The sequence below is a fragment of the Fringilla coelebs genome, assembly GCF_963513975.1.
Source record: "Fringilla coelebs genome assembly, contig: SCAFFOLD_41, whole genome shotgun sequence".
Lineage (NCBI taxonomy): Eukaryota > Metazoa > Chordata > Aves > Passeriformes > Fringillidae > Fringilla > Fringilla coelebs.
This window is the reverse complement of record NW_028167191.1, coordinates 531,912-552,698: the sequence shown is the minus strand read 5'-3', so window position 1 is coordinate 552,698 and position 20,787 is coordinate 531,912. Positions and strand designations below refer to the sequence as shown.

General features: G+C 50.5%; 1 protein-coding gene across 1 annotated transcript in view; it reads right to left on the bottom strand.

Annotated features, from left to right (window-relative positions):
- The window catches only part of LOC311166183 (uncharacterized protein), a gene marked incomplete at both ends in the record, with an annotated part of 192,004 nt that extends 171,743 nt beyond the window's left edge, over positions 1–20,261 (bottom strand). Inside the window, one exon of the mRNA XM_084227651.1 lies at positions 20,218–20,261. Within this exon, the coding sequence (XP_084083777.1) occupies positions 20,218–20,261 (44 nt within the window). The remainder of the gene's footprint in view (positions 1–20,217) is intronic.
- Between the last annotated feature and the right edge of the window lie 526 nt (positions 20,262–20,787).

The following is a 20,787-nucleotide window of genomic DNA, read 5'->3' as shown; positions in this document are numbered from 1 at the left end:
CGCTGCCCTTGGGCCCAGCCTGTGATTCTTCAGGCTGTCCTGGGCAGGCCCAGGATGCGGGCTCCATGATCTTTGAGAATCCCTTCCAGCCCAGAAAATTCTCTCCTACTGTCATTGTGCTCTTGAGAAGGACCACTCAAGATGGCATTTCATGGCTGCCTCTCGCCATGAAGCAGAACCCGCCCTTCAGACATTGAAAAACTCAGACAAATCTATACCACTATCTCTATGCAAAAGAGATCCAAAAAACCCCAAAAAACAAACTATAAAGCGATGAAACCAGAACGCATCTGTAAGTGATGTAAGTATGTAAGTCTCTAAGAATTGCAGAAAGCAGATCATTTTTGAAGATGAAAGCCCCTATTGGAGGAGAGGGCCAGCAAACTGCTTCCATGCCCTGAACGGTAGGGATCACAGAGGAGAAATGCCATCCTTCTGCTTTTTGAAGCTTTGGAGGAGGTGTGAGCAGGGTGAGGGCGCAACAGGACTTTTTGACGCCGGAGCCCTGAACTCCTCAGGAATGACCAATATGTTTTGGGGTCAGCACAAGATAGTTTCAGGATTGAAATGGGTGCCAAGAAATTTCATCAGGTCATCAGTGGACGAGCATCTGCAAGTGCAGCGTGACAGCTCTCTCTGTCCTCTATGGAAAGGTCTGTGTTTGCCCTGGGGGCAGCATTATTCCAAGAGAAGTAGGAGCCCGCTTTCATGAGGAATCTGCTCTGGGCAAAGTGAGCACGCACCCTGTGTGTGGTGGCTGGCGGGAGAGGCAGCTGGAGCCTCCTGCCCTTCTGTTAGTGCTTTGAGGGCAACCATGGACTTCCTTACCTTTGACAGTGCCAAAGTGCTGTGGGGATGCCTGGCGGCAGAGGAGAAGAGGAGGATGTGGATGCAGAGGCCGGGTGTGGCGCTGAGTGCAGAAGGCGAGAGAGAGAGGCAGGGAGAGCCCAGGAGCAGATCCTGCAGCTGCTGCTCCACCGCTGCTCCACCAGTGTTCCACCAACGGCCACAGGAGTGGGAGACAATGCCAGTTGCTAGGGACAACATTCCATTTAGAACCCCAGGGGAGCCAGGCAACAGGAACAGGGATGGGCCACCTTTGCCCCTTTTGCTTCTTGGGCTGCAAGTTTGCTGGGAGAACCTTCCCCCTGGGGCATTTCTCATCAGTGGTCTGATGAGACGGGCAAAAGCCGTGCAGGGACAGCTCTGGGTCTTGCCTGGGCTTCTCTGTAAGGTGCCTGCAGCTGAATGTGCACAGGAGCCTGGCTCTGTGCAAGGTCCCAGAGTCCAGAGCCCATCTCCTGCCCTGGAGAAGCAGGGCGACTGCCGCCGCTGGCTCTCCTCCGGCTCGGAGAGGAGCTAGATGCTGCAAGGCGTTGCGTGCAGAAGCAAGGGCAAAGCTTTCTCTCCAAGTGAAGGCATTCCTCCTGCCCCCTTGCTCAGTTGTCCTATTGCTGCCCAAGATGTCACTTGATGTTTTGCCTCCTTTGGCCTAGTGAGCGGGTCTCTCACCGCAACTCTCCTTCCTTGAACCTTGGAGAAACAGGATGTTTTTCAGGGCAAGTGATGGGGCCGCACACTGGGGCAGTCCACCAGCATGTTTTGGTAGTCAATCTGTGGTGCAGAATTTCCATGTCATTCTTCCAGCTGCCTTGAAGAAGGGAGAATGTTCATCTCTAATACTCTGGGCTTCCTCTGAGAAAGGAACACTGACAGAATGACTTCTCCACACTGACGGCCTTCACCTTTGTTTCAAGACTTAGGTCCCAGCTCTGGCAAAAGCCAGCCACTTTTGCTGCCATCCCGCCTAGCGTTAAGCAAGAGCAAATCTCGCTTCCTTGCCAGCCTGCGTGTGCCACACACGCCAACAAACCCAGCTGTACCAAGGCCCGCTGCAGTGCAGATACTTTGTAGGTTCTCAAGTATCTGCAGTGCAGATACTTTGTAGGTTCTCAAGTATCTGAAGTGCAGCTACTTTGTAGGTTGCAAATCCCACCTGCCCTGGCTCCATGGGACAAGGGCAAGCTTCCCTCGCCTTGCCAGAAGCAGCCTGGCAATTCCCCCCTCCCTGGCCCCCTCTCCATCCTCCCTAGCCCCTGCCTCCAAAGCCTTGCTAGGCACTGCCATTTGCTGGGCTAGACAAAAGAGTGACTTTGACTCTTCTTTGCTGCAAATGCCAAAGCTGTGAGAAGTGAGAGCATCATGGGCACAGCCGCTCTGCTTTAGCTGAGGAGATTGCTGGAGGCCCAGAGCGGGAGAGTGGGCCTTGACATTGAAACTGAAATGCAACCACTGATGTCTTTGTGGTGCCTAGGGATTTTATAGAATCGCAGAGGTTAGAAACGTCCTGGAAGGCAGTCAAGTCCATCTGTCGCCCACAATGAAACAAAGTTATGTTGCTGGGCAGCAAAAAAGGACGGAACCCTCTGCTTTTATCCCAGAAAGTGGAGTGAGACAAGATCACTCATTGCGCTCCAATTCATTGAATTCAACAAAGCCTCCCTTTGAACTCCCGGCCAAGGTTTTTAGGCTTCATCAAAGGATGAAGCCCCACCGTTATTTCCTTGGCACTCATGGAGACGGCCCTTTGGAAGTCCTGCCAGCTGAGCAAGGGGCTGGGCCGGTGGGAGGACTCACGTGCCCGCATTCTTCTCTCAGGGCAAGTGCCATGCTTGCAACACCAAGCAAATGGAACAAACTTGGCTGGAGTGATTTCATACAGACAAAAAGACAGAATTTGGAACAAACTTTGTTTTAATGATAAAGAGAGGTTGCGTCTCAACAAAGGCAAAATGACAAAAGACAGAGCGTAGCCAACACCAAACCTCTTCCATTTACTGAGAAATCTAGGACTACTAAGAAAAACATCTTCAATAATACTACTGAACTAATCTGAACTAATCTGAACTAATCTGAACTAATTTGAACTAATCTGAACTAATCTGAACTAAGAAATGCAGAGATTGCTACCATGTCAACTCAGCAGAAGAATAAGCAACCCTAATGTCTTAAAAACCCATCTTCTTCCTATCTAGTCTTCTTGAGGGAACAAGAATTTGGAACAAACTTTGGAACAAACTTTGTTTGAGTGATAAAGAGAGATTGCGTCTCAACAAAGGCAAAATGACAAAAGACAGAGCGTAGCCAACACCAAACCTCTTCCATTTACTGAGAAATCTAGGACTACTAAGAAAAACATCTTCAATAATACTACTGAAATAATCGGAACTAATCGGAACTAATCGGAACTAATCGGAACTAATCTGAACTAATCTGAACTAAGAAATGCAGAGATTGCTACCATGTCAACTCAGTAGAAGAATAAGCAACCCTAAAGTCTTAAAAACCCATCTTCTTCCTATCTAGTCTTCTTGAGGGCCAATTCTTGATGTCTAGCCCTGCACAACTGCAGGCTTGTCTAATTGGGCCTTTTCTTCTTGGCAAGAGGTTCTGCTTCCTTCCGTGGGCCATGTCTTCTCCTGTGATTGTTCCTTTCCTTGATGGTTTCAAACACCCTGGAAGATAGGAAACAAACCATCCATTGTCAATTTAATACACACCATGAAAGCAAGCACGGAGACCTCCCTTTTAGTACCAATTTCTGTCTTTTCAGACTGTGACACATATGCAAATTGATCATCACCATGAGTTTGATCTCTGTGCTTTCAATTCCTTGGAATGTCATCCTCCTTTTGCTTCATCCCCATTTGAAGTTGACCAGCCCCATCAAAGCAAGCTTTGATGCTATCTATTCCTACTTGTATCAAGTGCGTCTTGTTGGGGGGCACGGCAAGGTTTCCTTGTGAATTGAAGTGGGTTTGAGCTGAGCCCTTTGCGTTGGAAGTGGCTTGTAACCTTGAGCACGGCTGCCAGGGCCCATCCTGCAAGTGGCCTGTGCTTGCCCTGTGGTGCCTTTGAAAAGGCTCAGCCTGTTTGAGTGCAAAGGCGCAGCTTGGAGCAGAGAGAGGAGGAACTTGCGCACCGTTTGCACTGGCCGCAGGGAAAGGGGCCTCGCGCCGGCTGGGGCGGCTGGCGCGCTTGGCAGCAGGGACAGTCGGCGCTGCGAGCCCTCTTGCGGCTTCTCTTCCCCGTCTGCCCAGTCTCCTTTCTGGGGGGGCTTTTGCTGCTCTTTGCTTCGCACGCAGTCTGCAAATCAAAGAATCCTTATCAATGTTTCCTTCCTCTCAGAAGGCTGCAAATCAGAGCGTCCAGCACAAAAGTCGATGGGCCAAAGCAAATTCTTCCAAAGACCCAAGAGCTGAGAACACGGCTGGCTTTGGCAGTGGGCTGCGGCGGGCTGCCAAGCCAGCACTTGGAGGAAAAGACTCCTCTTTTCTACAGCCCAAAGGGCTGGCATAAGTGCCTGGCTATCTCTACTTCCACACTTCTTAATTATACCTCCCTGCCTAACATCTATTTCTCTTGGGTTTCCTTCCACAAATGTCTAGGCTTCAAATGGGATTTGAATTCAGTCCAATCAGTGAAGACACATGCTTCCCCCCCTTTTCTACTACCCTCAATAATACTTCTCTCTCTCTCTCTGTCTCTGTCTCTGAAGCCAATTGCTGTTTGCCAGGAAACAGGAAAGTTGGAGCAGAGCCACAGCAGCGGCAGCTCCTGCTTGGGGAGTAGGCTGGGATGCTACAAAAGATCCCTGCAAATGTGCAGCATCTGCATGAAGGCAGCTGGGATTGCTGCTGTTAGCAAGCAGTGGGGAATGAAGGGTGTGATTGGAATCAGCAAGGCCCTTGAGAAAGCAAGCTGTAGAGAGTCAAAGGCCATGTTGGTGGCAGTGCTGCTTTCTTGGGTCCAAGTTATGCTCCAGGATTGCATATTCCAGGGCAGCAGCACAGTGAAGGCCTGGGCAGCATGTGCTGCGCCTTTCCCAGTGCAGGGGACGACGGGATCCTGGCAAAGCGGCCTCTGGCATGGCTTGCCAGCAGCTTGTGTCCCCTTCTGCCACTTCCTTGATTCCCTCCTGGCATGTCTCCATTCTCTTGCCACTCACCTGAGCAAGGGTGCCGGCAACTTTCTGCTCTTTTTTCCAGGAGTAGTAGTACTCCACACACTGTGCCACGGTCTTAGTCTGGATCTGTTGGGAAGAGAAAAAGAAGGAATCCCAAATGACCCTGCTGTAGGGTGCACTGGAGAAAAAGCAGAATATGGAGGAAGGGAGGAAGGAAAATCCTGGAGGAAATGGAGTAGGGTGTAAAATGAAATCATCTCGAGGAAGCGAGGCATCATGCAAAGGAATAAACCCTGTATTATGCTACGTGGTACCACATGTAATGCACAGAGCAACAACAAATCCATCGAGCACCCTTCTTCTTTGCCCGCTTCACTGCAATTATGCCAGCGCCATGTGTGTTGTGCAAGCAGCAGCACACCTGTGAGACAAGTGTGACAGAATACAGCTGCTTCTTGCAAGAGAGCTTGCAGAAAAGGGCTGGAGAGGCAGGATCACCATTTTCCCGCAGGCCTTGGATGTCCCCTTTTGTTACTACTTGAAGGTGCTGGTACTTGAGAAGAGAGAGACTGAAGTCCCGTAGTTGGTAGCTGAAATAGCCAACCTTTCCTTGGGATGATCTGCTAGGGTAAAGAAGGTCCTATGGCTTTACCTGCTTCTGGATGAGATGAAAATCCTTGCCGTAGGTGTGGAAAGCCTTTTGGAAGGACTCCTTCTCCTCAGGTGTCCATCTATCCAAGCCTGGCCGTAAAAAGCAGCAGCGGGTCAATTGATGCCTCCATCCACTTGAAGTAGATCCCCCTGGCTGCCGAAAGCAAGTCGGCGCCAGCCATCATTCACCCGTGTCCACGTCTGCTCCCTCAGAAGGCAAGGAAGACAGGAGCGGGCATGGCCCAGGGAAAAGGCATGGAAAAGAAGTAAAGCTGAAGGAGGAGATGCTGGTGCTTTGCCCGACCCCCGGAGAAGTGGAGACCTCGTGCGGGTGTTAAGCACAACTTGTTGAAGCAGAAATGCTTGCCGCGGCACTTAAGGAGACGGCAGCGTGTGTCAGTGAAGAAGAAGCTCTGCTTTGGTTACCTGCGTAATGATAATGGGCCAAGGGAGTGCCTTGAGGTGTTGGAGGCCCCCCCGAGAGCAACATCTCCAGAGCCTCCTGCAAGATCAAAGGGGGAAAAGGCTTTAGCTGCCCCACAACAAAAGCAAAAGCCAAAAATCATCCATGCTGCCTTTCAGCGACTTTGCCTCTTCAGGGATTCCGGCCACTGGCTCCCATAGGGCTCAAACATTGGCATTTGCTGCCAGCCCCTGGCTTTTGCTGCCCAGCCCTTTGATCCTGCTCCCCAAGAGTGCCATTTGGCTCACCAAGGCAGTGATTTTGCTGCTCCTGCAGCCAGAATTGCCTCAGCCCACTGAGGCTTCTGGGAATTCCCCCTGCAAATGTCTTAGAGAACAGGGATCTCCAGGCCATTCACAAGGCAGCAGGCTGCAGGAGCGTCGGCCAGTGCCTCCAGGAGAGATATTCTTCCTGCTGGAGCCATTAGGGCTCAGGCCTGGCCCAGCTGCAGGAGACACAACAGGCAGCAAGGGCTCTGCTTCCTGTTCAGTGCCTTCTTCAAGGAGCAGCCAGGAAAGGCTGTGCCAGTGCCCGGGCCTTATGAATTCCCTGTCCACTCCTCCCCGCGCCCAAAGAGCCGCTTCTTACCGGAACGCTGCCGCCAGCCTGGTGCAGGCAGTGCAGGGCCAGCTCCAGGTTAGCTGCTGCCCCGGGAATGCCACGGGAGCTGGCCATGTCCAAGAGTTCTCTTACTGCAAGCACAAGAGAAAGCCACCCAAAGTCAGGCTTGAGCCCAGAAGGGGCAAAGCTTGCCATCCAAGGCAGAAGGAAAGCACAGGAGCTAAAGTCATCAGCTTGGAGAGCATGAAAAGCACAGCAAAGACAGGGGCAGCTGAAGCAAAGGCCCACACAGTGCTGCTGGCTCTCCCATGCAAGCAGCTTTTGTAAGAAGAAGTGGGGGCCAATCTCTCCTCTGCCAGTGGCAAATGCCCCTGGCCAATTTGGAGAGCAGGACGCTTGCTCTTTTGCCTGCTCTGCTGCAAAAGCAGAGCATTCTCCTTGCCTCTAAGACTTGCGCGTGGCAAGATGGGCGAGACAAGGAGAGAAGCAGAGCCTGCAAAAAGCTGCCTTTGCACCCAAGAAGCAGCCTTTGACACAGCCCAGTATGCCAGGCCTGGAAGAGAAGCTTGACAGCTACCTCTGTCCGGTTTTTCCATGTCAGATTCATCTTCCTCCCAGGGTTTCCACACCAGGCTTGCATGCTCTCCTCCTCACTGGCTGGTCTGCTCTGCAGCTCTGGGAGCTCGGCCTGAAAGTCACTGCCAACATTGATGTGTCTAAAGGAAGAAGAAGGTGGACGTAAGAAAGGCGAGCGCTCAAGAGACAGCGCCCGTAGCCTCAAAGCCTTGCCCCAGTGCCACCCTGACTCTGAAAGAGCAGTTCTCCTCTATGCCATTCCTCAAGTTGGCTGTCCTTTAACCCTGTGCCAAAACTCACGGCTGACTCTTGGCTCTTGCTTTCCTTTTCATTCTGCCTCTCCTTTCCACCTGCAAGAGATCAAAACAATGCTCCAGATAAAAATCCTTCTGCCAACATGTGTCGCTAGCCTTCCTTCTCATCCTCATCATTGCAAAGCACGAGCTCCTCTGTCCCAGCTCCCCTCCGTTTGGTGGAATTGCTGGATTTTCAAAGGCAGCACCCCCTAGCAGTCTGCAGCTTCCTCAAGACGGGAAGCACAAGGGCATGCACTACTCTCTCCACTCTTGGGGCCAGGGAGAAGAACCAAGAGAATGGCATGGAAGATGTGCCAGTGGAGGCTTGGCTTGGATAGAAGGAGAAGGCTCTTCAGCCACAGGGTGCTTGGGCACTGCAACAGCCTCCCCAGGGAAGGTGTCACAGCACCAAGCCTGACGGAGCTCCAAAACCCTTTGGACGCTGCCCTTGGGCCCAGCCTGTGATTCTTCAGGCTGTCCTGGGCAGGCCCAGGATGCGGGCTCCATGATCTTTGAGAATCCCTTCCAGCCCAGAAAATTCTCTCCTACTGTCATTGTGCTCTTGAGAAGGACCACTCAAGATGGCATTTCATGGCTGCCTCTTGCCATGAAGCAGAACCAGCCCTTCAGACATTGAAAAACTCAGACAAATCTATACCACTATCTCTATGCAAAAGAGATCCAAAAAACCCCAAAAAACAAACTATAAAGCGATGAAACCAGAACGCATCTGTAAGTGATGTAAGTATGTAAGTCTCTAAGAATTGCAGAAGGCAGATCATTTTTGAAGATGAAAGCCCCTATTGGAGGAGAGGGCCAGCAAACTGCTTCCATGCCCTGAACGGTAGGGATCACAGAGGAGAAATGCCATCCTTCTGCTTTTTGAAGCTTTGGAGGAGGTGTGAGCAGGGTGAGGGCGCAACAGGACTTTTTGACGCCGGAGCCCTGAACTCCTCAGGAATGACCAATATGTTTTGGGGTCAGCACAAGATAGTTTCAGGAGTGAAATGGGTGCCAAGAAATTTCATCAGGTCATCAGTGGACGAGCATCTGCAAGTGCAGCGTGACAGCTCTCTCTGTCCTCTTATGGAAAGGTCTGTGTTTGCCCTGGGGGCAGCATTATTCCAAGAGAAGTAGGAGCCCGCTTTCATGAGGAATCTGCTCTGGGCAAAGTGAGCACGCACCCTGTGTGTGGTGGCTGGCGGGAGAGGCAGCTGGAGCCTCCTGCCCTTCTGTTAGTGCTTTGAGGGCAACCATGGACTTCCTTACCTTTGACAGTGCCAAAGTGCTGTGGGGATGCCTGGCGGCAGAGGAGAAGAGGAGGATGTGGATGCAGAGGCCAGGTGTGGCGCTGAGTGCAGAAGGCGAGAGAGAGAGGCAGGGAGAGCCCAGGAGCAGATCCTGCAGCTGCTGCTCCACCGCTGCTCCACCAGTGTTCCACCAACGGCCACAGGAGTGGGAGACAATGCCAGTTGCTAGGGACAACATTCCATTTAGAACCCCAGGGGAGCCAGGCAACAAAAACAGGGATGAGCCACCTTTGCCCCTTTTGCTTCTTGGGCTGCAAGTTTGCTGGGAGAACCTTCCCCCTGGGGCATTTCTCATCAGTGGTCTGATGAGACGGGCAAAAGCCGTGCAGGGACAGCTCTGGGTCTTGCCTGGGCTTCTCTGTAAGGTGCCTGCAGCTGAATGTGCACAGGAGCCTGGCTCTGTGCAAGGGCCCAGAGTCCAGAGCCCATCTCCTGCCCTGGAGAAGCAGGGCGACTGCCGCCGCTGGCTCTCCTCCGGCTCGCAGAGGAGCTAGATGCTGCAAGGCGTTGCGTGCAGAAGCAAGGGCAAAGCTTTCTCTCCAAGTGAAGGCATTCCTCCTGCCCCCTTGCTCAGTTGTCCTATTGCTGCCCAAGATGTCACTTGATGTTTTGCCTCCTTTGGCCTAGTGAGCGGGTCTCTCACCGCAACTCTCCTTCCTTGAACCTTGGAGAAACAGGATGTTTTTCAGGGCAAGTGATGGGGCCGCACACTGGGGCAGTCCACCAGCATGTTTTGGTAGTCAATCTGTGGTGCAGAATTTCCATGTCATTCTTCCAGCTGCCTTGAAGAAGGGAGAATGTTCATCTCTAATACTCTGGGCTTCCTCTGAGAAAGGAACACTGACAGAATGACTTCTCCACACTGACGGCCTTCACCTTTGTTTCAAGACTTAGGTCCCAGCTCTGGCAAAAGCCAGCCACTTTTGCTGCCATCCCGCCTAGCGTTAAGCAAGAGCAAATCTCGCTTCCTTGCCAGCCTGCGTGTGCCACACACGCCAACAAACCCAGCAAACGCAGCTGTACCAAGGCCCACTGCAGTGCAGATACTTTGGAGGTTCTCAAGTATCTGCAGTGCAGATACTTTGTAGGTTCTCAAGTATCTGAAGTGCAGCTACTTTGTAGGTTGCAAATCCCACCTGCCCTGGCTCCATGGGACAAGGGCAAGCTTCCCTCGCCTTGCCAGAAGCAGCCTGGCAATTCCCCCCTCCCTGGCCCCCTCTCCATCCTCCCTAGCCCCTGCCTCCAAAGCCTTGCTAGGCACTGCCATTTGCTGGGCTAGACAAAAGAGTGACTTTGACTCTTCTTTGCTGCAAATGCCAAAGCTGTGAGAAGTGAGAGCATCATGGGCACAGCCGCTCTGCTTTAGCTGAGGAGATTGCTGGAGGCCCAGAGCGGGAGAGTGGGCCTTGACATTGAAACTGAAATGCAACCACTGATGTCTTTGTGGTGCATAGGGATTTTATAGAATGGCAGAGGTTAGAAACGTCCTGGAAGGCAGTCAAGTCCATCTGTCGCCCACAATGAAACAAAGTTATGTTGCTGGGCAGCAAAAAAGGACGGAAGCCTCTGCTTTTATCCCAGAAAGTGGAGTGAGACAAGATCACTCATTGCGCTCCAATTCATTGAATTCAACAAAGCCTCCCTTTGAACTCCCGGCCAAGGTTTTTAGGCTTCATCAAAGGATGAAGCCCCACCGTTATTTCCTTGGCACTCATGGAGACGGCCCTTTGGAAGTCCTGCCAGCTGAGCAAGGGGCTGGGCCGGTGGGAGGACTCACGTGCCCGCATTCTTCTCTCAGGGCAAGTGCCATGCTTGCAACACCAAGCAAATGGAACAAACTTGGCTGGAGTGATTTCATACAGACAAAAAGACAGAATTTGGAACAAACTTTGTTTTAATGATAAAGAGAGGTTGCGTCTCAACAAAGGCAAAATGACAAAAGACAGAGCGTAGCCAACACCAAACCTCTTCCATTTACTGAGAAATCTAGGACTACTAAGAAAAACATCTTCAATAATACTACTGAACTAATCTGAACTAATCTGAACTAATCTGAACTAATCTGAACTAATCTGAACTAAGAAATGCAGAGATTGCTACCATGTCAACTCAGTAGAAGAATAAGCAACCCTAAAGTCTTAAAAACCCATCTTCTTCCTATCTAGTCTTCTTGAGGGCTAACTCTTGATGGCTAGCCCTGCACAACTGCAGGCTTGTCTAATTGGGCCTTTTCTTCTTGGCGAGAGGCTCTGCTTCCTTCCGTGGGCCATGTCTTCTCCTGTGTTTGTTCCTTTCCTTGATGGTTTCAAACACCCTGGAAGATAGGAAACAAACCATCCATTGTCAATTTAATACACACCATGAAAGCAAGCACGGAGACCTCCCTTTTAGTACCAATTTCTGTCTTTTCAGACTGTGACACATATGCAAATTGATCATCACCATGAGTTTGATCTCTGTGCTTTCAATTCCTTGGAATGTCATCCTCCTTTTGCTTCATCCCCATTTGAAGTTGACCAGCCCCATCAAAGCAAGCTTTGATGCTATCTATTCCTACTTGTATCAAGTGCGTCTTGTTGGGGGGCACGGCAAGGTTTCCTTGTGAATTGAAGTGGGTTTGAGCTGAGCCCTTTGCGTTGGAAGTGGCTTGTAACCTTGAGCACGGCTGCCAGGGCCCACCCTGCAAGCGGCCTGTGCTTGCCCTGTGGTGCCTTTGAAAAGGCTCAGCCTGTTTGAGTGCAAAGGCGCAGCTTGGAGCAGAGAGAGGAGGAACTTGCGCACCGTTTGCACTGGCCGCAGGGAAAGGGGCCTCGCGCCGGCTGGGGCGGCTGGCGCGCTTGGCAGCAGGGACAGTCGGCGCTGCGAGCCCTCTTGCGGCTTCTCTTCCCTGTCTGCCCAGTCTCCTTTCTGGGGGGGCTTTTGCTGCTCTTTGCTTCGCACGCAGTCTGCAAATCAAAGAATCCTTATCAATGTTTCCTTCCTCTCAGAAGGCTGCAAATCAGAGCGTCCAGCACAAAAGTCGATGGGCCAAAGCAAATTCTTCCAAAGCCCCAAGAGCTGAGAACACGGCTGGCTTTGGCAGTGGGCTGCGGCGGGCTGCCAAGCCAGCACTTGGAGGAAAAGACTCCTCTTTTCTACAGCCCAAAGGGCTGGCATAAGTGCCTGGCTATCTCTACTTCCACACTTCTTAATTATACCTCCCTGCCTAACATCTATTTCTCTCGGCTTTCCTTCCACAAATGTCTAGGCTTCAAATGGGATTTGAATTCAGTCCAATCAGTGAAGACACATGCTTCCCCCCCTTTTCTACTACCCTCAATAATACTTCTCTCTCTCTCTCTGTCTCTGTCTCTGAAGCCAATTGCTGTTTGCCAGTAAGGAAAGTTTGAGCAGAGCCACAGCAGCAGCAGCTCCTCCTTGGGGAGTAGGCTGGGATGCTACAAAAGATCCCTGCAAATGTGCAGCATCTGCATGAAGGCAGCTGGGATTGCTGCTGTTAGCAAGCAGTGGGGAATGAAGGGTGTGATTGGAATCAGCAAGGCCCTTGAGAAAGCAAGCTGTAGAGAGTCAAAGGCCATGTTGGTGGCAGTGCTGCTTTCTTGGGTCCAAGTTATGCTCCAGGATTGCATATTCCAGGGCAGCAGCACAGTGAAGGCCTGGGCAGCATGTGCTGCGCCTTTCCCAGTGCAGGGGACGACGGGATCCTGGCAAAGCGGCCTCTGGCATGGCTTGCCAGCAGCTTGTGTCCCCTTCTGCCACTTCCTTGATTCCCTCCTGGCATGTCTCCATTCTCTTGCCACTCACCTGAGCAAGGGTGCCGGCAACTTTCTGCTCTTTTTTCCAGGAGTAGTAGTACTCCACACACTGTGCCACGGTCTTAGTCTGGATCTGTTGGGAAGAGAAAAAGAAGGAATCCCAAATGACCCTGCTGTAGGGTGCACTGGAGAAAAAGCAGAATATGGAGCAAGGGAGGAAGGAAAATCCTGGAGGAAATGGAGTAGGGTGTAAAATGAAATCATCTCGAGGAAGCGAGGCATCATGCAAAGGAATAAACCCTGTATTATGCTACGTGGTACCACATGTAATGCACAGAGCAACAACAAATCCATCGAGCACCGTTCTTCTTTGCCCGCTTCACTGCAATTATGCCAGCGCCATGTGTGTTGTGCAAGCAGCAGCACACCTGTGAGACAAGTGTGACAGAATACAGCTGCTTCTTGCAAGAGAGCTTGCAGAAAAGGGCTGGAGAGGCAGGATCACCATTTTCCCGCAGGCCTTGGATGTCCCCTTTTGTTACTACTTGAAGGTGTTTGGTACTTGAGAAGAGAGAGACTGAAGTCCCGTAGTTGGTAGCTGAAATAGCCAACCTTTCCTTGGGATGATCTGCTAGGGTAAAGAAGGTCCTATGGCTTTACCTGCTTCTGGATGAGATGAAAATCCTTGCCGTAGGTGTGGAAAGCCTTTTGGAAGGACTCCTTCTCCTCAGGTGTCCATCTATCCGAGCCTGGCCGTAAAAAGCAGCAGCGGGTCAATTGATGCCTCCATCCACTTGAAGTAGATCCCCCTGGCTGCCGAAAGCAAGTCGGCGCCAGCCATCATTCACCCGTCTCCACGTCTGCTCCCTCAGAAGGCAAGGAAGACAGGAGCAGGCATGGCCCAGGGAAAAGGCATGGAAAAGAAGTAAAGCTGAAGGAGGAGATGCTGGTGCTTTGCCCGACCCCCGGAGAAGTGGAGACCTCGTGCGGGTGTTAAGCACTACTTGTTGAAGCAGAAATGCTTGCCGCGGCACTTAAGGAGACGGCAGCGTGTGTCAGTGAAGAAGAAGCTCTGCTTTGGTTACCTGCGTAATGATAATCGGCCAAGGGAGTGCCTTGAGGTGTTGGAGGCCCCCCCGAGAGCAACATCTCCAGAGCCTCCTGCAAGATCAAAGGGGGAAAAGGCTTTAGCTGCCCCACAGCTAAAGCAAAAGCCAAAAATCATCCATGCTGCCTTTCAGCGACTTTGCCTCTTCAGGGATTCCGGCCACTGGCTCCCATAGGGCTCAAACATTGGCATTTGCTGCCAGCCCCTGGCTTTTGCTGCCCAGCCCTTTGATCCTGCTCCCCAAGAGTGCCATTTGGCTCACCAAGGCAGTGATTTTGCTGCTCCTGCAGCCAGAATTGCCTCAGCCCACTGAGGCTTCTGGGAATTCCCCCTGCAAATGTCTTAGAGAACAGGGATCTCCAGGCCATTCACAAGGCAGCAGGCTGCAGGAGCGTCGGCCAGTGCCTCCAGGAGAGATATTCTTCCTGCTGGAGCCATTAGGGCTCAGGCCTGGCCCAGCTGCAGGAGACACAACAGGCAGCAAGGGCTCTGCTTCCTGTTCAGTGCCTTCTTCAAGGATTACAGAGTGAAAGTATGATATCACAGAGAGGGTTTTGTGACATCACTGAGGGGGGTTGTAGCATCACACAGCTGACAGTGACATCATAGAGTAGGATGGGAGGCCATCGAGCAGACTCTGCCATCATTGAGTGTGGCTTTGTGCCATCAGAGAAGGGGTTGTGACATCACTGGGTGGCTGTGTATTATCACAGAGCAGGCTGTGACATCACAGAACAGACTGTGATGTCTCAGGGTGACTTTGTGAGATCACAGAGTCTTCTGTGACATCATAGTGCAGCTGCATGACATTCCAGGGTGATTTCCTTGGAATGAGGGATGTCAGAGCTGGCTCTGTGACATCACAAGGGTGCTGTGTGATGTCCCAGAGTGGGCCGTGACATCACAGATGGCTGTGTGATATCGCAAAAGGGCTGTGGGGCATCATAGGGGACTGTGTAAAATCACTGTGTAAAATCACTGTGATTTTACACAGGGACTGTGTAAAATCACAGTGACCTCACAGTGTCAGGTCACTCTGTTCCGCCCCGGCCCCCACAGTTACCCCCAGAGCAGTCCAACCCTGCTCGTGCACAGCAGGGTCCCCTGTCCCCCCAGGTCCTCCTGCCCCCAGCACCGCAGCCTCCCCCAGAGGATGTTCCACGAGATCAACCCCAGAGCCTGACACAGGGACGGGGGGCCGGGGCCCTGGGGTGTGGGAAAGGGGACAGGGGACCCCCCAGCAGCCTCCCCGTGTCCCCCAGGGCAGAGCCTGGGCATGGGGTCCTTCACCCTGTCAGGAACGAGGGCTTGAGAGCACTGAAAAAATCCTTGGCAAGGGATCAGCAAAAACCAGATTTGATATTTAGTGAGAGCACAGCAAAGTTCCTTGGCAAGAGTCACTCTGCTGCTGACTGGACACTTCAGGCTGAGCATGGAAACAAAGCACCAACAAAACCAAACAAAATCCAGGCAATCAAACCAGAAACAAACTGCAAACTCTCCCCTCTGTGTGTGGGGCACAAGGACAGTGAGGGCAAGGATAAAAGGAATACAGCCCAAAAGTTTTACCAGAGCTAAAACTTAACAGGACTTCACTTACACCTTAAACTTAACTGATACCTTCAACTTTACAATTTAGCAAAAGAACAGAGGTTAATATTACGTACCCTAACCTACAACCTATTACTTTGCGATTTAACAGTGGAATACACTAAACAATATTCAACTTAGCTTATTAGCTTATATTAAGTTATATTAAATATAACACCTTAGGAAAAAAACAACTCTTATCAGCATTTAGCTTAGCTACAGCTTTTGACTTTACCGCACTTAGAGGCCTCACTGACTCAGATATCCAAGGCACTCAAACCCCTCAGAGAGCAGCATTTCTGACACATTTCCCCAGCACAGGAACTCCTATGTGCACATAGACACAAAGAGTTAGTGCAAGGGACCTGTGAGAAATTCCCCTGAGGGCAGGAAATGCTCCCTGTGGATGCTTTGGCATCTCCCCAGCGGGCCAAGGGTTAAGTCTGGAGGAATGGGGGGATCGGCCCAGGCTCCGTCATTATTCAGGATCCCTGAGTGCAGCAAACGGGAGAGTTCCCGGCTCGGAGAGGCCCCACTCAGAGGGAGTCACTGGCCCAGGAGAGCTCCAAGGGCTCCTTTTGGAGCGCTGTTTGCAGGGCCCCACGAGAGGGGCTTCAGTCCCAGCAATGGTTCATCCTGGCCACACTTGGCATCAACAGCTTTCTTTGGCAGTGTGAGAACAGGGATGTTGTGCCACTGAGGGAACACAAACAGTTGCCAGGGCTGCTCCTACAGAAACCAGGAGCTGTTTGGGCAGCAGCAGTGCCTGGAGCAGACATTGTTTGTGATGAGCTGCAGAGGAGCTGAGCCCAGGGGATGTTGGCCAAGGCCGAGGCCCAAGGAGCATTTGTGAGCTGGCAGGGTGGCCTGAGAAGGGGAAGGGGGAATGCACCAGCACAGGGCCCATGGAATCAAGGGACCATTGTAGCACTGTGGGGTCCTGTGAGACCAAGGGACCATTGTGACACTGTGGGGCCCTATGAGAAAAGAGACCATTGTGACATTGTAGGGCCTTATAACACCAAGGACCACTGTGACACTGTGGGGCCTCATGGAATCATAGAGAGCACTGTGACATTGCTGGGCCTCGTGGAACCAAGGGGATTGTTCGCACACTCTGTGGCACCATGGAATGTAGGGATCATTGTGACACTGAGAGGCCCCATCAAACCAAGGGTCCATTGTGACACCATGGGATCTCATGGAACTATGGAGACCATTATGAAACTTTGGGGTGTCATGGAACCAAGGGGCCATTGTGATACTGAGGTGACTCATGGAATCATGGAGACCATTGTGACACTATGAGGCCTCATACAATAGGAAAATCATTGTGACACTTTGAGGCTTCATGGAACCAGTGAGACCATTGTGACCCTGGGGGTCCCCACAGAACCAAGAGGACCATTGTGATACTGTGGGGTTTTGTGAAACCAAGAGGCCTTTGTGACACTGCAGGGCTGCATGGAACCAAAGCTCCAGGGTGACACAGAGGGGCCTCCTGTCATCAGTGGTCCATTGTGACACTGTGGAGCCAAAGGAGACGATTGTGACACCACAAAACCCCAGGGTCCAAAGGTCCATTGTGACATCGCAGGGCTCATGGAACAGAGGAGTCACATGTCATTGTAGGGCCTGGAGACCATTGTGACATTGCAAGGCATCAAGGAATCATTGGGACCATTGTGACACTGCGGGGCCTTATGAAACATAGGAGCCATTGGGACCCTCTGCCACCCCATTGAATGAAGGGTCCATTGTGACACTGCTGGACCCCATGAAATCAAAGCACCACTGGGACACTGCGGTGCCCCATGGAACCAAGGGGACCGTGGTGATACTGCAGGGCCTCATAAAACCAAGGGAACACAGAACAGGTCTGGCTGGTTTGGCCTCCCGTGGACTGCCTGACTGGTCCAGCTGATTTTAAGATGTTGAGGGTCTCTTCTCATCTGCTGCTGAAACACTGAGGCTCCGTGCTTTCCTTCCCAATGAAAAAGAACTGTCCTTCTCCTCTGGGCACCTATGGGTAGAACAGGGATTTCAAGTCCAAATTTCCTTATATCCAAGGATTGTTCCCATAGGAATGTTGCCAGGACAAGTCTGGATGGCAAGAGTTTCACAAGGGCCAGCTCTCATCTGTCCCTAAAAAACTTGGTGTTCCAGATTGCAAGGCAAGATGTATTCTATTACCATCTGTATGGCAGTTGTCTGGTGCCAAGTGGGCAATGCTCCTTGTCTCTCTTCCTGAGTGACCATAATCAACAGGGGGCATCTGCTGATAAGGGGCTATTGAATGTCACCACATTACTGATAAGAACTATAACATCCCATTGTGAGATGCTCCGCCCAGAGGGAGGAGCCAAGCAGTGCCATGCAGATATAACCTCCAAGATTCTGACATGCCCGGCAGCTTTTTTTTCTCCACTGGACTCCCCAGAGGAACAGCAGCTGCAACTTCCACGGATCTGTGGAGGAAGAAGACACCCCTTTCCTACAGGATTCCCTTGCTCCAACAGAACCACGCCTGAAACTCCAGGAGGACTGCAGCCCCTTTTCCAACTGGACTGCTACCAACACCATGACCCACAGGGTGTCAGGTTGTGTTCTGACTCTGACAGTGTTGTTCTGGTGTATTGCATTGTTGTATTTTATAATTTTATATTTTTTCCCTTCCCTATTAAAGAACTGTTATTTTCCTGCTCCCATGTTTTTTGCCTGAGAGCCCCTTATTCATACCAATTCAGAGGGGTGGGGAGGGTTTGCATTCTCCATTTCAGGGGAGGCTCCTGTCTCCTTTAGCAGGCAACTGTCTTTCCAAACCAAGACACTTGGGAAGGCTCTGTGCTTTCCTTCCTATGGGAAAGAACTGTCCTGCTTCTCCATGTGTCCATGGCCAAGATAGGGCTTTCACCTCAAAAATTCCCTATGACCAAAGACTGCTCCCAGACGAAATCTGTCATTCCTAACAAGTCTGGCTGGCCTTGGCTAGTGAGGCTCTCCAAACACAGAGGCTCTGTATTTCCCTTCGTGTGGAAAAGAACTGTCCTTCTCCTCCAGGTGCCCATGGCCAGAAATGGGATTTTACCTCCAGCATTGCCTATGTGAGAGACTGGAAGACATTGTTGGCTTGAAACATTTCATATGTGTGGGAGGAAGGGGCAGGTCCAGCCTTGCCCTGCCCTGGAACCCCAATCCCCCCAGAGCCTCTATCCCAGCCCAGCAATATCTGCCAGTCCCTGGCACAGCACAGGCAATGCTCCACAGCCACCTCTGCAGCCCCCAGCCCAGCTCCTGAGTGGGCAAGTCCCACCTGGGGGCAGGGCTCAGGAAGACCAAGGGGTATTGAAGGCTGTCAACATGGCAAGCACACATCCTGACCCTACCTCCTCTTGGAATTTCCATCTGAAAACTGCTGGAATCCAGAAGTTGGTAGCTGTGTGCGCACCTCTCTGTATCTTCTTTGTCTTTCTGTGTCATCTTCTGCTGTTTCTGTGCTCCTGCAAATTTTGATTAAAATTAAATTGAACAGCCTTAGATCTTCTGAGTGTGAATGGGCTAAGTCAATGCTTTGAGAAGTGTTTTTTGTTGATTGAATGTCTGTCGTAGTTTGACATAAGAAAATATTTAAAAAGCAATACAAAACTCTTTGTGGCACTGACAATCTGTTAAACCAGGAAGCTACTGAACACGTCTCTGTGAAACACATATGTTAAAGATGAAAAAACCCAGGAACCTCCTCTTTCTTTTCCAGTCAACAAAGAAGCAGCAGGCCCTGGCCCTGGCCCTATCTCAACCAAACGAAAAGAAAACAACCCTGCCTTGGAAGAACCTCAAAAAAACAATTTTTTCCTCTTGTAAAAAGATCTCCATAACCTTAACAAGAAAAACTTCCCTCCTTAAGTAAACTAAAAAAAGACCATTCTAGAAAAAGTAAACTAACTAGAAATACTTGGTTTTCTTTCTTTACATTGTCAGTAAAAAGAAAAAGTTGTAAAGAAAAAACAATTGTTCTAAAGAGTTTATTTTAATTCTTGTTACCTTTTTCCTTTTTAAATTTATCTTTAATAAAATTTTCTTTTTACCCTTTTAAAATTTTAGGCCTACTTTACGTTTCTCCTAATCCCAACTCAGAACAAAAGAAATGCATAAAGAATTAACCAACACTAAAACCCACCACACTCATCAATACATTAATTGAGGAATATCAAAATAAGAAAAATCCTTAATTAACAAACCAAAACCACTACAATGTCATAAAAAAGCTTTTGCCAAGTTTCTCTGATTTTCTAAAGATACCAATAATGACTGTTTTATTCTTTTGAGCTCCTGAGAATCTCTTGTTGGTATTTCTCCAGGGAGTCCAACTCAGAGGACACAAACAATTGTAATTCCTTTGAAATGCCTCCTTGAGAGAGTTGTTTCAGGGATGGGGGTCAGGGCTTGTCTGTCCTGCTTGGCACAGCCCAGGCAGGGCTTTCCCAGACACATTCCACACTCCATTTCCCAGCTGGAGCCCCTGCTGCCTCTGAGTTGTGCTGCCCCAGCCCCAGGGACGCTCTCCTTGTCTGCCCATTCCCCCACGGGCTCTGGGCAGGGATGGCCTCAGTGGGGGCTGCTGACATCCTCAGCAACTTGGAGGCTGCTGCTGAATGTCAGTGCTGCAGAGGCTTGTTCAGCCTTCAGCTCTTGAGTGCAGGAATTCAGTGTCCCAGGGCTCATTAACAGTCAGAACACCTTAACAAGCCAAGCCTCTGGGAATAATTTGATTTCAGTTTCCAAATCTTTTGTGGTTAATTCTGCAGGTTTCAGAAGCCTATTTAAAATAATTAACTATGTTTAAAAAGACAGAGTGAAAAGATTTTTTTGGTTCCTGTTTTGGTTTTATTCCCTGTAATAAATTGATATGTGCAAACTCCAATTGACACTGAATCCAAGTACCTCTTCATGCAGTCTGAATAGATATAAAAATCAAGAGCCTTCATGGCTGACAATCAATCAGACTCTGTCCCTACCCCCACCCCACCATTTCCCCCATCCAAGCCCTGGCACTCAGAGAAGCCTTGTGCAAATCTGAGCTCCCTCCAGCCCTGTCTGGGTCGGCTGTTTTCTGTCTCTGCCCAGATACGCGTAGGATGGTTCGTTCCAATCGGGCTTCAAAACATGAGGCTGGACTCTCAGATTTTTGGTCTTCAAGGTTGTTTATTATTTTTTATCTACAAAGTTTTCTCTCTGCCCAGCCGGGACCTGACCAGCAAGGCAGCCAAAGGCACTCTGACCACCCACAGGGCAGTCGTGTCTTTTTATAACAAAACCTACGTAAATCTTATTTACCTTTTGTCCCCAATACTTTTTATCGTTATTAGCAAGTGTACCTTCACCAAGAACCTATCAAAAAATATCTTCGTCATACAGAAAAATGGAAGACATAAAGAAGGAAGAAGAACCACGAGATAGACCATAATTCTTCCATCTTGTCTCCATAACCCCCCTGTACCAAAACCTTAAAAC